Source organism: Symphalangus syndactylus, chromosome 2 (assembly GCF_028878055.3).
Source record: "Symphalangus syndactylus isolate Jambi chromosome 2, NHGRI_mSymSyn1-v2.1_pri, whole genome shotgun sequence".
In the NCBI taxonomy this organism is placed as follows: Eukaryota; Metazoa; Chordata; class Mammalia; order Primates; family Hylobatidae; genus Symphalangus; species Symphalangus syndactylus.
This window is the reverse complement of record NC_072424.2, coordinates 5,023,907-5,040,915: the sequence shown is the minus strand read 5'-3', so window position 1 is coordinate 5,040,915 and position 17,009 is coordinate 5,023,907. Positions and strand designations below refer to the sequence as shown.

The 17,009-nt window shown below is 48.9% G+C and overlaps 1 protein-coding gene and 1 pseudogene across 1 annotated transcript; both read left to right on the top strand.

Moving 5' to 3' along the window:
* The first annotated feature begins 297 nt into the window (after positions 1–297).
* LOC129478097 (uncharacterized) lies at positions 298–346 on the top strand (annotated as a pseudogene).
* Positions 347–3,560: 3,214 nt separating this feature from the next.
* CYP2E1 (cytochrome P450 family 2 subfamily E member 1) lies at positions 3,561–15,821 on the top strand. Its single transcript, XM_055244549.2, has 9 exons — positions 3,561–3,771; positions 4,582–4,741; positions 7,670–7,819; positions 8,209–8,369; positions 8,688–8,864; positions 9,754–9,895; positions 13,011–13,198; positions 13,697–13,838; positions 14,695–15,821. Exons 1-9 carry the CDS (start codon positions 3,595–3,597, stop codon positions 14,877–14,879), a joined length of 1,482 nt encoding a protein of 493 aa, XP_055100524.1. The 5' UTR covers positions 3,561–3,594; the 3' UTR covers positions 14,880–15,821.
* The last annotated feature ends 1,188 nt before the right edge of the window (positions 15,822–17,009 follow it).

Below are 17,009 nucleotides of genomic sequence, written 5' to 3'. Positions count from 1 at the left end.
TGTTCACCCTAAACCGAACGAGTCGTCAGGTAAATCAGCCCTCGATAAAATAGCAGCACCTGCTCACCCAAAACCAAAATGAGTCAACAGGTAAATCAGCCCTCGATAAAATAGCAGGAACCTGTTCACCCGAAACCGAATGAGTCGTCAGGTAAATCAGCCCTTGATAAAATAACAGCACTTGTTGACCAGAAGCCACGGGACCAGCAGGCAGGGAGATGACACAGTTAGGGCACTGAAGGAAAACACTGCTAACCAAGAATTCTGTATCCAGAAAACATGCTTCCAAAAAGAGAGAAGTATTACAGCTCTTTAGAATTTGTCTAGCAGGTTTTCTGGTACCCTCCCCCATTAATTTATTAATTAAAATTTAAAATATGTCTTAGCCTTTTGGCTAAGATCAAATGTCAAAAAGAAAGAGAAATTAAGACATTCTTGGATACACAACACCGAGAGAATTCATAAGCCTGTCATAAGAAATACTAAAGGAAGTCTCTTGGGTCAAAGTCAAAGAACACTAGTAACTCAAATGCACATTATACACAGAATTAAAGTAAGTACCAAAAAGTATTTTAGTAGGTACAAAATTAAAACTGCAAATAATAAAAAGAGAATTAGCAGAATTTTTCCTTCTCAGTGGGGTTTAAAATATGGAAGCTGCCTTTGTAGGGTGAATTTGTGACTTGCAGTTTCCACTTCACCCACTTTTGTGTTGTTTGCATTTGTTAAAAGGAAATATTTTACTTCTCCAAGTAAAATTATCTTTCTAATATTTATAAACAATTATTTAATTCCAGTAAATCTTCTCTATATTGCTTTACTAGTGAGTTCTATTAAAAATTTGAAGCACAGACAATTCCCCTACAGTATAAAGTATGCCCAGGCACAGAGAAGACAGGGGTTTTGCAATGATTTCTAGAATAGTGCAATTTTTATGCAAGAACCTAATATAACACAAAAATTATAGCCCGATTTTATTTGTGGGTATAGATGCAAAATTACTAAAAATACTATTAACAAGTTGAATCCTTAGAGTGTTAAAAGAGTATCACTCCATGAACAAGTTGGTTGTGATGTAGAACTATGAGGTACTTTTATGATACAATATAAAAGTTTATGGTAATTTTATGGTACATTGTGAGACAGTGTTTTCTTCTAGCATCATACTAGCAGGTCTACGGAGAAAAATCACAGGATTGTCTCAATCAAAAAGAGATTTCATTTACCCAACTCTCATCCCTGATAAACACTGTTAGTTATCTAGAGAAAGAAGAAAATTGTCCCAATACAGTCACCTCTTTGCCACACCCAGCCAACAGCAGACGTGACGGAAGCCTGAAGAACACCCTGCCACAGGCACAGGCATAGGCAGAGGCACAGGCACAGGCACTCTGTCATCCTGATTATTTAACCTGGTCACAGGCACAGGCACACACACACGCATTCTGTCATCCTGATTATTTAACCTTGTCACAGGTGCAGTCACAGGCACTCTGTCATGCTGATTTTTAATCTTGTCACAGGCACAGGCACTCTGGGGTCCTGATTATTTAACCTTGTCACAGGCACAGGCACGCACACTCTGTCATCCTGATTATTTAACCTTGTCCTAGAGTGTCCTGCCAATGGGACAGATGGAAAAAATAAAAGCCCCGGCTTCTGAAAAGAAGTACACAGAAATGTCATTATTTTCAAACGATGTGTTCCAGTACATAAAATTTGATGTTGGTTGGGCATCTAACAGTATTATGGCCAGAGGACTCAGACCACAGCTGTATCCCTGTGAGGCACAGACTTTCCAGGGCACGTGGGTCCCGCCTGGGATGTGCACACCCAGGTAAGCTGCACAGACGAGGCTGTCCTCAGCCCAGGGGAGCCAGAGGCCTGCTCTGCCTCTCCACCCTGATGCGTCCTGTTCTCACCCCACCAAAGCCAAGGCTTCAGTTTTAGTCTGCGGGGAGCTGACTCTGCTGCTCTCAAGCACTAGGAGAAGGAACCAGTAAGCAAGGAAACTTGTGGACCCCAATGGGTGTCTTTCCCGGCCAGGCCTGGCTGGGCCCACACAGGAGAACAGGGTGCAGGGGTCTGGACAGCTGTTTGTGCCCAGGGAATTGTCCCTGCCACCTCACACTGGCCACTGGAAAGGAAAGACAGGAGGAGGGGGCATGCTAACCCACCCATGAGCCAGTCGAATCTACATTGTCAGTTCTCACCTCCAGGGGTGCAAAAAACCAGAGGGAAGCAAAAGCCACTGAAGCTTCTGCCAGAGGCCAATGCCCCTTCTTGGTTCAGGAGAGGTGCAGTGTTAGGTGCAGCACAACCAATGACTTGCTTATGTGGCTAATAAATTGTCAAAAGAAAAACTGGGTTAGAATGCAATATATAGTATGTAGTCTCATTTTTGTATAAATACAAGTATAGAGTGGCATAACTCAAAATCCACAAGTGATTTGGTTGGATTATAAATGATTTTTATTTTCTTCATTTCTCATAATATTTTCTATTATACATAAAGATTCATTGTTTATATAAAAGTACAAAATTGCAACCTATGAATTAAGAACTTCTATATATTGCCAGTTAGAAGACAGAATGAAAAACATTCTCTTCATTCTAACCACACACACAAAAAAGCTCCACAAAATACCTATGGACTACCTTCATAGAAGGTGGAAGAGGGCCTGTATGAAGAAAATAATTAATACATGAAAGAAGAAGCTGGTCAATGTGGAGCTCCACTGTGTCCCAGGATCAACAAAGACAAGATGTCTTTAAAATCATCTTCCAAATTTACCTTAATGTAAAACAAATCCAATAAAACTCTAATGTAATTTTTTAAGAATTTAAATTTGGAATAATTCCAAAGAACAATATTTCTTAATTTTCTACAGCCAGAATATATACCTTTAAAAAAAATGAAAACAGAGATTAACTTTCTCAGAATTGGTTGACTCTTTCTTTCCTTTTATTTTTCTTCCATGGAATTTTCCAGTTAACTTGAGAAAGTGGAATCGAATTCCGATGTTGAATTTTCCTTCTGGCCCCATTCATGTGGCAGGTGGTGATTCAGGTACTACTGGGAGCTGCTCAGACAAACCTCCTCATCAGACATCAAGAGGCTGTTGCACCTGGAGGGCCAGTATCCTGTGTAGAGGTGGTTGGCATGTGGTTGGTGTTGTATTACATAAACCCTGCTCCAAACAAATTCATGGCAATGTGGCTGGAGTTCCCCTTTGTCTAACCAGTGGCAAAGGGCAGGACGGTACCTCACCCCGCGTTCTTAACTATGGGTTGGCAACATGTCCCTGGATGTGTTTGCTGGCACAGTGACAGGTGCTAGCAACCAGGGTGTTGACACAGCCCAACTCCATCCTCACCAGGTCACTGACTGGAACCCCTGGGGGCCACCATTGCGGGAATCAGCCTTTGAAACGATGGCCAACAGCAGCTAATAATAAACTAGCAATTTGGGCTAGATGAGAAGCAAGAAGGCATTGGTTGGTGGGTCACCCTCCTTCTCAAAACGCATGATAAAAAGCCCTGCGTGTCCACAGGATTGTCCTCCCAGGCTGGCAGCGGGACCCCAGCGGCACCATGTCTGCCCTCGGAGTCACCGTGGCCCTGCTGGTGTGGGTGGCCTTCCTCCTGCTGGTGTCCATGTGGAGGCAGGTGCACAGCAGCTGGAATCTGCCCCCAGGCCCTTTCCCACTTCCCATCATCGGGAACCTCTTCCAGTTGGAATTGAAGAATATTCCCAAGTCCTTCACCCGGGTAAGAGAAATAGTGTTGATTTTAGGGAGAATAACTCAGGAATTGTATCTGGTATGTGTGTATTCAACTCATTTGCAGACAGATTGTGGTTGTTCAATACCAGCCTGTTGTGAATTAACTGAATTGATAGCATCCTGGAGTGACACTCAAAATGTGTCGCTTGTGGTACAGCTGGAGCCCGGAGCCTGCGTGCTAGGCCCCGGAGGCCCCCGCCGGTGCCTTGTCCTGGGGCTGATGATGGGGAGGCCGGCGGGGCCGGGCTGCTGCGACGCCAGGATAACCGGGCTGGCGGCCAGATGCGCACCCGCCGGGCGTCAGCCTGTGTTTGCCAAAGCACGAGTTGAAACGTGAAGTGTTGGGCCAGCCTGTGTGGCACCAATACCTGCCGCCTACGACTGTTGTAAACACTGAATGGGCCGCCAAATCTAAACGTTAAATGAACTGATAACGCCGTCAGCACGGAGCAGGCGCTGGGTGTTCGCGCTCTGGAGCGTGCGCTCTGCGGGGCGCAGGACGGGGTGGTTGCTGGGCGCGCCTGAGGGAAGGGACGTGAGGAGCCGGAGTCCGCGGAGTTGCCCGAGTCCAGGCGGGGGGGGAGCAGAGCAGCTGGAGCCCCCCGAGCGCCCTGCAGACGCAGCAGCCTCTTGTGGGGAGGGCCTCCCCCACCTCGGGCTGTACAAAGACAGCCTTTCCCCACATCCCTCTGGGTTCTCTAGAGCAACAGCAATACCCGCCCGGCAGGGGTGTGGCTTAGAGCCCGCCCCTCCTCGCCGCGCCGCGGGCCTGACTTCCAGCCTCGGGTCTCCGCAGCTGGCCCAGCGCTTCGGGCCGGTGTTCACGCTGTACGTGGGCTCGCAGCGCATGGTGGTGTTGCACGGCTACAAGGCGGTGAAGGAAGCGCTGCTGGACCACAAGGACGAGTTCTCGGGCAGAGGCGACCTCCCCGCGTTCCATGCGCACAAGGACAGGGGTGAGTCCGCGTCCCTGGCACGGGGCGGGGGGCGCATAACACGCCCCGGGACGGTTACGGGCGGTAGCCACGTCGGCGATGGCCAAATACTAAACCAACAGTAATATTACAGTAACAGCATCCCAAGGATGGTACCAGGATTAGGGCGATGGCGCCCGCGCGTTGCCTGCGGCCCGAGGCGCACTGAGTCGCCCAGGAATCCGGCCTCCCGGCGACGGTGCGGGCGAGTTTACGGGGATGGGCGGGGCTGCTTCTGAGCGGGAGTCGCCGCCCCCACCCCCAGCGTTCCGCCTCTGGGCCCGCAGGCTCTTCCTGGGAGCGCTTTCCCCTCCTGTTCAACCGCCTGGGGACAGGTGGCTTCGTCCACCGAGGTCCCCTCACCCACGCTGAGGCGTCGCAAGCTGCGGACACTGCTCGCTTCAGGGCTTTGCTCAGCTGCAGCTGGTGACTTCCAGAGAGGGAGCCTCTGATGTCCCGCTGGGGTGGATGTCCTGAGACCGGGAAGGGGGAAGAGACCCACTGAAATCCCATCTCCCAGCCTCACCTCGCCGCCTCCTCCGCGCTTCCTGTCTCCAGAGCCCCGAGTTCAGCATAGCCAGAAAGCGGCCTGTTCCCTCTCTAGGGGGGGGAGGGTCGGGGTCTGGAGGTCTGGCTCGTCTTTATCTGCGCATTCTCCCAGCCTCCTGGCTTCAGACCCCAGCAAGGCGGCGGCTGCCGGCCGGCTCCCCCTTCCTGCTTGCAGACCTGGCCTGCTGCTGCTTTCTCCTTCCTCCCTCCCTGCCCTGCGGTTTCAAAGTAGACTAGAAATAACACAGTGTCCCACATGGAAGCCTCTACGTCTTCCTGGGTCAACTTTGATGACGAGGCTCCAGAAAACCTTTGCAATGCTGTGTGGAATTTTTAAATCGGTGAGCTCGTGCACTTGCCCTATTGTACGCTTCTGAACATTGTGAACATTGAATAGGCCAACAAATCTAAAAATTAAATGAACTGATAAAGAACGCCGTCAGCACAGAGCAGACGCTGGTGTTCGCGCTCTTGAGCGTGCGCTCTGCGGGGCGCGGGCTGGTGGCGGGCGGGGGTCGCCGGCTCCAGCTCAGGCTCCCGCGCCAGAACCGCGTCCAGAACCTTGTCTCCGGAAGCGGGCAACGGGGTGGTTGTATCACAGTTAGTGGCGTTTGGTTTTCCTTCTTCTGCATTGTGGGTTTTACTTCTCTGGGGTTGCCAAAAACGAAATTAACCATCTCAGTTGTTGTCGTTAACACAGGAGAAGCATTACTGGAGGAGGCTCTGGGGGTCTGTGGTTGAGGAGCTCAGTTCTGGTTCCGGGGAGCCCTTTTCTGCCACCCATGGGTCCAAGGCACAGTCGGAGGCAGCAGGGAGGGGAGCGGAATTCACATCAACACAGATGGGGCTCAAGGGGACTTTGCTGCCTCTGCCTGGAGGCTCTGAAGTTTGATTTTCATATGACCCACAGGGCACAGACCGGCGGAAATTAGCCGAGCCCTGGGCATGGGCTGCACCTGGCCCTTGAGGGACAATGGTAGAAATATCCCTTATTGGCACAATCCCGAGCACAGGCTGTGTGATAATGTGTCAAGGGAACTGCGGACATACTTACAGAAAAAGTTCATAAAACGGAGAAAGTTTGGTTCCCAAGCGAGATTTTTAACCTGTTGAACTCTGTCTAAATGGGTCATCTCGGGATGCCCTCCACTCAACATGACCATGTCTGCCCCTCTGTCCCACCTGTCTCCTCAGCCCTTCCTCCCCTCCTTTCAGGATGAAATGAAACCCTCAGTCCAGCTGCACCCCTGCCCCACCCACCTCATCTCATGTGCCCCCCGCCCCTCTCAGGCCGGACGGCCTTGCTTCTGGAACACACTAGCGCAGCTTCACCAGGCACTTTCTGAGCACCCTGCAGGCGCCTCCCAGGAGTGGTCAGTGGTCAATCAGCTAATGAAGCTGCATAGGACATGACCCTTGTTTACCACAGACTGCCCAGAGCTGGCAGGATGTCTTATATGCAGGAAGTACCAAAAATGTATTTATTGAGGAAGTGATGATGGATAAGAGGAAGACAGAGAGCGAGGGAGAGAGGGGCTAGGGGCCCCTGAGGTGTAAAGGGGGTGTGGCTGGAAGTGTGCAGGGGAACAGGGATCATTTCAAGGTTCCTATCTGGGAGAAAATAAAAAGATTTATAGTTAGTCGAGATAAGGGTGGGAATATGTGAACATTTTTAAAGAATAAAAAGTTTAGCTTTAGATTTGTTGATTCCAAATGTGTTCATACTCCCAGGAGGATCCATCAGGCAACTCTTGGGAGGAGAGACAGGGCAGAGTCAGGCCTTGACCGCTCAGAAGGGCGCAGAAGGGACAGTTCTTGGTTTTCCCAGCTCTGATGCTTTGCACAGTCAGGGACTTGTGTGACTTGTCAGATTTTAGTGAAGAAACTTGCTGTGGAGTCGGAAAGCTGCAAGTTGAGGTGTGTGTGGTATGAGGGTTAACAATCTGTGAGAACAGAATGAATGACTTCTCAAGAATGTTGCCGATAGACAGGAGAGAGGTGGGAGATGTTCTTGGAGTGGCCATATGTGGTTTTATGTAGCATGGGGAAGACTCAGCAGAAAGGAAAAAGAAAGAAGGTAAATTGACAGCATGAAGAAGAGCACCCAGGAGAGGCTACGTGTGATGAAGAAACCACAGTGCAGACTGTGAGGACCTCAGAAAGGCTCCTCCCCAGAACCTGACCAGTGGCCGGTGCTGGCAGCTCCCAGGCTGGGACATCCTCTGTCTCTCTGTCCCTCTGCCCCCTCTGTTACTTCTTTACACACCTGTAAATCCTGCCCTGCTCTCCAAGGCCCTCTGTAGCCCATTTCTCCCCAAAATGGGTATTTAGAATAACCTTCTGCTGGCCCCTCTGCCTTAGGAATCATTTTTAATAATGGACCTACCTGGAAGGACATCCGGCGGTTTTCCCTGACCACCCTCCGGAACTATGGGATGGGGAAACAGGGCAATGAGAGCCGGATCCAGAGGGAGGCCCACTTCCTGCTGGAAGCACTCAGGAAGACCCAAGGTGTGTATCTGCTGCCTAGCAGGGCCCAGTCCTCATGCAGACCAGCAGCGCGGGGAGCCCTGGCTGGGACTCCTAGACTGCATCTGAACCACAGGGACCTACGGACGAGGAGAGGGTCCCGTGAGTCCCCAGATACTGCATTTTACAACTCTAGTTTCCAGCTACACAGTTCAGGGCGCAAGGGTGGCCATTAAACACGTGACTTGTATCCTAAATACTGTCGAAAAGCAAAGGAAACTCAAACAGGTTCAGACATTCACTATCTTTCGTAAATTGGCAGTTTTCAGGGCACCTTCTCACAGGCCTTGGTGAACCTCAGCGGGTGACTGAGCAGGTGGAGGAGTCTGCTCGCCCCCATCTTCTGATTGCCCCGACTGCCTGTTTTCTAGGCCAGCCTTTTGACCCCACCTTCCTCATCGGCTGCGCGCCCTGCAACGTCATAGCCGACATCCTCTTCCGCAAGCATTTTGACTACAATGATGAGAAGTTTCTAAGGCTGATGTATTTGTTTAATGAGAACTTCTACCTACTCAGCACTCCCTGGCTCCAGGTGAAGCCACTTTCCTCTTTCATCAGTCATCAACTGTAGAGTTTACATTAGAAAAAGGAGGAAAATTCAGGTTATATGTGATAGACAGGACTGCAAAAGCCAAAGAACATAGCTTTGAGGGGTGTTTGATTAGACAGCCCAAATATTCCCCCCAGAGACGTCAGGATGCGTATCGACCTGTGTGTGCACATTTGCCCTGCAGAGTGTGCACTGCTGAGGAGAATGGTGCCCAAGAAGGACACTGTTGACCCAGAATATTCCAAATAAACAATGATTGCATCCAGAAAAAAGCAGTAAAATATTTTTTTCCCTCTCTAGCTTTTCAATAATTTTCCCAGCTTTCTACGCTACCTGCCTGGAAGCCATAGAAAAGTCATAAAAAATGTGGCTGAAGTAAAAGAGTATGTGTCTGAAAGGGTGAAGGAGCACCATCAATCTCTAGACCCCAGCTGTCCCCGGGACCTCACCGACTGCCTGCTCGTGGAAATGGAGAAGGTAGGCTCGGCCCTCCCATGATGTGGGCTCTCCGGGGTGGGCAGGGAATGCACAGTTTCAGATTTACAGTGTGACCTGCACTCGCTGGTGTCCGGACCTCCCACCGCAGCATGCTCTGAGTTTCGTACACACACTCTTGGCTTCAGCATGACCACGGGACGCAAGTCAGCCTGCCTGGCTGCCAAGCTGGCCTGGGGCTTTGGGGTCGCGTGGGCGGGACGCTTAGCTCTCTCCAGGCCCTGCTGCTCAACCCTTTCTAGTCTGCAGACTTTGAGAATTGCATTTGGTGTGGGGAGAAGCCCTCAGGCTTCCTTGTGGGCATGTACTCCCCAACTGTGCGCAGCTGCAGGACTTCCAGGCCTCCCCAGCTTCACCCACCTGCAGGCGCCCAGGATCCTGATCCCCTGCCCCCTTCCCAGCTTGGTGAAGCTTCTTGTATCCTTGTCTTGTCCTTTCCTATGGCTTGTGGCTCAAGAACAAATGTGGAGCCCACACTGATTTCCCGGGGGCTGTCTGAGCGTCTTCTCCACCAGTTTGGCCCCTCGTGGCAGCAGACACTAGCCCTATAGCAGGAGGGGTTAGCAGGAGCCGTTTAGCTCCTGCCTGAGCTGTGACCAAGGTCAGGGGGATCTCACCTCTCCCAGGATGGCCCTCATGCTGTGGAGGGAGACAGAGCCCTGGCCTGCCCTCAGCAGATTTCCTGGGAGCCTCAGTTTCCCTGGCTGTGAGGTGGAGATGACCCTGTCTGTCGCAGCTCCAAGTCACAGTTCCACTGGGAGAGCCTCTTGGACACTGTCTCCTGTGTCCCTGTGGAGCTGGGAGGTGGCTGGTTCTGTGCTGAAAGGAGACAAGCAGCCCCTTCTCCTCCTGTCTGTCTCTGGCATCACAGGAAAAGCACAGTGCAGAGCCCTTGTACACAATGGACGGTATCACCGTGACTGTGGCCGACCTGTTCTTTGCGGGGACAGAGACCACCAGCACAACTCTGAGATATGGGCTCCTGATTCTCATGAAATACCCTGAGATCGAAGGTAGACAAGTGACTGGAGGGACACCGTGCGTGCGGCTGCATCTCCCTGGATGGCCAGCCTTGCACATTTTAGGCTGCAGCTTTCTGTTTGAAGCTGCTTGTTAACCCTCATGGTGATGTGGTGAGATGGCTGGATGCACTGCTCTGAGGGGAGATGTTATGGTCTGTGCAGGACACCTGGCACTCTTGCACACTGGTTGGTCCATACCCCACTAGGAGGCCCCTGGTTGCAGAAAAGAACATCCCAACACCAGAGTGGAGAGAGGTGGCAGGGTCTGATTCTGCCCCATAAATAACCTCTTTATGACAGAGAAGATAATGTCCCAGTTCCCCCGAGTATGACCTGGTCTTCTAGGCAGAGCAGGTGGGGAGGTTGGAGCTGGAGGGGAGGGTCCTTGCTGGGGTGTCTTCCTCAAATGCGGACGTGAGGAGGGAAGTCCAGGAAGAAGCAGCTACAGCTGCCCTGGCCCCTCGTCATTCCTTCCACAGGGCTCCTCCCAGCGGCACCTGGGGCAGGAGGAGGTGTGAAGGGTCTGGGTCTAGGGGGGCAGAGGGTCATGCCCTGAGAAACACCCATCTGGGCCAAGTAGAGGTGATGTGAGGGCACCCGCATGCAAACAGGCCAGTCAGGGCTGGCTCCAAGTAAAGGGGAGGAAAGGGAGCTGCAGCCTGGCTGGAGAGTGCCGGGGGGCCCAGAGCCCCTGCCTCTTGCTGGGCTGGAAACAGGGCTGGGCAGCCTCTGCCCGAGGCAGTTCACAGCCTGAGTGGTGTGTGTCGCCCTCCTCATGAAGCTGCTGCTAATGGTCACTTGTGGTCTTAAGGCTCGTCAGTTCCTTAAAGTAGGTATATAGGCTATGAAGTTATTTCCCCCAAGAAAGTCGACACGTGATGGATCCAGGGTCAGACCCTGGGCTTTTCTTGTTCTTTCCTTCTTCCTTTCTTCCTCTTCTTCCTTTTTCTTTTTTCTTTTTCTTTTTTTTTTTTTTTGAGGGGACAGGGTCTCACTCTGTTGCCCAGGCTGGAGTGCAGTGATGCAATCACGGCTCACTGTAGCTTCTACCTATTGGGCTCAAGCAATCCTCCCACCTCAGCCTCCCAAGTAACTGGGCCACAGGTGTGCACCACCACACCCAGCTGATTAAAAATTAAAAAAAAATTATTTTGGCTGGGCATGGTGGCTCATGCCTGTAATCCTGGCTCTTTGGGAGGCTGAGGCAGGCGATCACAAGGTCAGGAGTTTGAGACCTTCCTGGCCAACATGATGAAACCTTGTCTCTCCTAAAATACAAAACAGTAGCCGGGTGTGGTGGCATGCGCCTGTAGTCACAGCTACTCAGGAGGCTGAGGCAGGAGAATCGCTGGAACCCCAGAGGCACAGGGTGCAGTGATCCGAGATTGCATCCCACTGCACTCCAGCCTGGCAACAGAGCAAGAATCAGTCTAAAAAAAAAAAATTTGTACAGACAAGTTGTTACTATGTTTCGTAGGCTGGTCTTGAACTCCTGGGCTCAAGTCATCCTCCTGCCTTGGCCTCCCAAAGTGCTGGGGTTACAGGTGTGGCCACCATGCCCCATCCCTGGCCTTTGCTTTTTCAATCACATGGAAATGTGAAGGGTGAAGGAGCCAAAAGTTTAGGGAAGGAATCATTTTATGGATCTGCAGTGATTATAAGAGAACTTTTGACTACTCTGCACTAGGGGAACAATGGACTCAAAAAATGTTTTAAAGTATTATTTATGAGGAGGTTCCAATATAGACAAAAGGAAAATAAATATGGTTGACATGTATATATCCATTGCCAAATTTAACGTTTATTAACATTTTGCGATACTTACATCAGAGCTCTTAAAAAGAAAATGTGTTACAGAGCCAGCCAAAGTCCACCTCCTCACGTCTCCCCACCTCTCTCACCAGAAATGGCTCCAGAATTGCTGTGTGGTTTTGCACTTTTAATAGTTGTTAATTATCGGCACGATATTCATATTATTGCTGTATGTGTTTAATATTTTACCTGGGTGCTGTACATAACATTTTGCAGCTTGGTTTTTTCACTCAACATATGATGATGTTCCATGGGAAACTCCAAACAGGGGAAGGCTAGGCAACTTGCTCAAGGCAGCTGTTACCTCTGTCAGAAAGACAGAGACTTTCAGACTTCAAGAAGTAGACCCTGCATGTCTGATTCTGTTCTGTAAACCCCCTTCATACTCAGAAGCACGCAATAAACAAGCCTGGGGTAATTATCAATGCAAAGAGTACCCTCCCAGAAGAAATTTCCAAAACACTTTCATTATTCTCTGCTCTTGACATGAAGAGAACTGAATAAGCCATCATCAACTAAGATAATGGATGCCAAAACATCCTGTAAATAACCTCATAGAGCTTAGCTCTCACTAAGTTTTTGGAGCATTTTCTAGTAATTCAAAGGACCTAGGGAAACTTAAGCACTGCTTAGGATGCTCCATAAACATCTTCTGCGTGGGTAGGGGAGTGGATGGATGGCCGGATGGGTGGGTGGATGGATGGACGGATAGATGGATGGATGGATGGTTGGATGGATGGTTGCGTGGATGGATGGATGGGTCAATGGATGTGTGGATGGATGGATGGGTGGGTGGATGGGTGGATGGCTGGATGTATAGATGGATGTATGGGTGGATGCTTGGATGGATGAGTGGGTGGGTGGATGCTTGGGTGGGTGGATGGAGGGATGGCTGGGTGGATGGGTGGTTGGGTGGATGGATGTATGGGAGGGTGGATAAATGGGTGGATGGGTGGTTGGGTGGATGGATGTATGGGAGGGTGGATAAATGGGTGGATGGGTGGATGGTTGGATGGATGGGTGGGCGGGTGGATAGATGGGTGGTTGGATGGATGGGTGGGTGGGTGGATGGGAGGGTGGATGGCTGGCTGGCTTGGTGGGTGGGTGGATGGATGGGTGGGTGGATGGATGGAGGATGGATGGATGGATGGAGGGGTGTATAGATGGAGGGGTGGATGGATGTGTAGGTGGGCAGATGGATAAAAGCGTGATTGAATAGATGGGTGGATGATGGGTGGATGTCCAACTGGCCGGGAACCAATCCCTGAAATTTGTCCCATTCATATCTTGGCAGAGAAGCTCCATGAAGAAATTGACAGGGTGATTGGGCCAAGCCGAATCCCTGCCACCAAGGATAGGCAAGAGATGCCCTACATGGATGCTGTGGTGCATGAGATTCAGCGGTTCATCACTCTCGTGCCCTCCAACCTACCCCATGAAGCAACCCGAGACACCATTTTCAGAGGATACCTCATCCCCAAGGTCAGGCGTGAGCCTGCAGCACACAGCATGAACACCATCCTATCAGCTAATCGCCTTCCTGCCAGGGAGCAGGATGGGGGCCCCAAGACCCTTCCCTTTGGCAGGGGTCACTGAGTGGAGGGGCTGGCCCCACTCCCACCCTGTGGGGTACTGCATCTCCAGGAGTGCTCACATTGGCCTGGTGACCAGAGAGGTGGAGGAAATCTGGAAAAGAGCCTCAGCAGATAGTGCCTGGGACTGTAGTGAACTCTAATGCCAGGAACAAACTATCACAACCAGCCCTGGGTTAATCCTGTGAGAAGATTAGGGCTTTCATCTCCACTTAGACCTGACCCCTGACTGCTTTCTATCTAATCCTTCACTAAGCAACTCCTTCAACTGGAAATATACTATCCTATATAGCATAATATTCAAAACAACATTCTTCACTGGGGGTTTCCAGATGAAAGCCCACATTTTGTTAACATGACTCACTGAGACAGTCTTTGTTTCTTCTAGGGCACAGTCATAGTGCCAACTCTGGACTCTGTTTTGTATGACAACCAAGAATTTCCTGATCCAGAAAAGTTTAAGCCAGAACACTTCCTGAATGAAAATGGGAAGTTCAAGTACAGTGACTATTTCAAGCCATTTTCCACAGGTGAGAAAGATCAGAGGCAGTACCTTCCCTTGAGGAGCAGCCCACACTCCTCATCTCCACTCCACATGTGCTCTGCCCTGGTCCCAGGCACCCACTGAGACCCCAAACCTCACTGTGTGCCCTGTTTCTATTGACAACATGACCCAAATGTGCTCTCCCCTGTTCAGAGAAGTTACATAACATCTTTTAGCAGCAATCCTGGGAATGAAGTGTTGTAGGTGCTAGACATTTTAGGCCAAAGACTAGATATTTTACATCATTCATTGCTAAATTCTGTTTCTATTTTAACAAGACTTAGTGAAAAGCTCTCAAAGCCGTATTACCCAATTCTCCCTAATTTTAAACCAGAGCTACTAAACAAAACCTAACCTTTGGTTACCTAGAATCATCACAGGAAGCATCAAAGCCTTCCTGGGATGTGACTCAGTGATTCTCTTTGAGGCACTTGTCCTCCTTCCCAGAGCCTCATCTTAGGGATTGTTGTGGGAAGATCATACAACCAACTCCATACTTTTACAGGGCACTACTTCCCTCATGTAGGCATCACCGGTGAGCACTGGGGGTGCCTTCTTTACTGGACAGACACGGTCTTCCCAACTTAACACCGGTTTTTGCAGTTGAGCTCTGGATAATTGAGGTTGTATGAAGGCTGGTCCCCGAATTAGTCAGTGTCGCTGGTATTCTTCCACTCAAGTACATTTTGTGCTTCTTTTAATAGGCAGAGAGGGGTGAGTCCTGCCTTGTGATGGCCGTTTGCCCACAGCCTCCTCCTCCCCACTTCCCCTAGTCTCACTGTTAACAGTGTCGTGTCTCTGAAACTCCCTCAGTGTCTCATCAATACCATTGTTACTTCTAGGAAAACGAGTGTGTGCTGGAGAAGGCCTGGCTCGCATGGAGTTGTTTCTATTGTTGTGTGCCATTTTGCAGCATTTTAATTTGAAGCCTCTCATTGACCCAAAGGATATCGACCTCAGCCCTACACATATCGGGTTTGGCTGTATCCCACCACGTTACAAACTCTGTGTCATTCCCCGCTCATGAGTTTGTGGAGGATACCCTGAATCCTCCGCTTTCAAACGAGTTTTTGAATTGTTTGAGGTCAGGATTTCTCAAACTGATTCCTTTCTTTGCATATGAGTATTTGAAAATAAATATTTTCCCAGAATATAAATAAATCATCACATGATTATTTTAACTATACATTAAGTCATGGAATATCTTAATTGTTCAAGTGATTCTCACAGAGAGAGGTTTTTTTTTTTTTTTTTTTTGAGAGTTTTTCTCTTGTTGACCAGGATGGAGTGCAGTGGCGTGATCTTGGCTCACTGCAACCTCTGTGTCCTGGGTTCAAGTGATTCTCCTGCCTCAGCCTACCAAATAGCTGGGATTACAGGCACCTGCCACCATGCCAGCTAATTTTTTGTATTTTTAGTAGAGACAGGGTTTCACCATGTTGGTCAGGCTAGTCTTGAACCCCTGACCTCAGGTGATCCACCTACCTCGGCCTCCCAAAGTGCTGGGATTACAGGCATGAGCCACCGTGCCCAGCCAGAGAGAGGTTTTAAATATATGTTTACTTTAATATTAAGTTATAACATAACTTTCATATTATTGAAAAGCTTTTCCATCTAGGATCACATCACTTCAGTGTCAGAAACATATTGAGATGGGGAATTTGTAGTAGGTTTCTCTAAAGGGACAGAAACAATAGGATAAATGTATATACGAAAGGGAGTTTATTAGGAGAATTGACTCACATGGTCATAAGGTGAAGTCCCACAATAGGCCGTCTGCAAGCCGAGGAGCAGGGAAGCCAGTCTGAGTCCCAAAACCCTAACAGTAATCCTTTCCTAACGTCAGGATGCGTATCGACCTGTGTGTGCACATTTGCCGTGCAGAGTGTGCACTGCTGAGGAGAATGGTGCCCAAGGAGGACACTGTTGACCCAAAATATTCCAAATAAACAATGATTACAGCCACAAATTCAGGTTTGGAGAAAGTTGTTGGACAACTCACTTTATGGGACAAGTTAATAAGATTTTGCAAACCCAATTGCACTATCATCCTCACTACTCTGGAAAGGTTGAATGGACTAATGGTATCTTGAAGCTAAAATTAGTTAAACTAACAGAGTCAAGTGTTTTATCTTGGTCAAAAGTTTTTACCACTAGCCTTAATGGTAATTAGATTAACCCCTATGGGAAAACACAAACTAACCCCTTATGAAATAATTACTGGAGTATCTATTCCTTTGATAATACAATGTTGTGTATTCCCTGTACTTGTTAGCTCTAATGTGACTCAACAATGCAAGGCTTTGATGCATTTTGCAAATGTACATTTCCACCAGTTGAAGTAGGCTTTCTATGAACCACCAATTGATAATGTTCAGATCTTCCATCACATAGAACCTAAAGATTAGGTCTTTTGGAGATGACGCTAGAGAGAAACTGCCCTTGAGTCTCACTGAAAAAAACCATACCAGGGTCTTCTTACTACTCAACACTGCAGCAAAGCTTCAGGGTCTTGAGCCTTGGGTTCATGTCTCTGAACTAAAGAGAGCTCCCTTGGATTCTTGGACTTGTCAACCTATAGGTGACTTAAAATTGAGAATATCCAAGGGAAATCTTTTTTAGAAACAGATGGCATCGCAAAGTAGACAGCTTTCCCAAGACGGTGCACAGAGACTTCATTTGACTCTTTTTCATTGACTAAGACTTGTTTTTGTTTTGCATTAACGTAAAGATGTTCAAACTTCCCCTTTTGTTAGGAACTTTCACTACTCAAACCAAACATCCTCTAAGGTCTACTGTGCAGAGTATAGCCACTTTCACTAACTGAAGCAATTGCTGACTATATCATCTAGTTATATGGGAAGAATCAAAAGTAATATTAGAACCTCATCCCATACACATTTGGGTGAGCAATTCAGGAAGCTGACTTTATCAAAACGTTTGGTATCCTTCCCTTGGCAGATTGGTTGATTTTTTTTCAATGTATAAATATTATCATTCTGTGTTTGTTTCATGATTGTGAAAACATTTGGAGAGAACTGATTATTATAATCAGAGCTAGGAAGATTATAAAATAATGTTGCTTCTGCTATTTGAAGGGGTGGCCTGCCCCTCCACACTTGTGGGCATTTCTCGTCGGGTGGAACGAGACACTTAA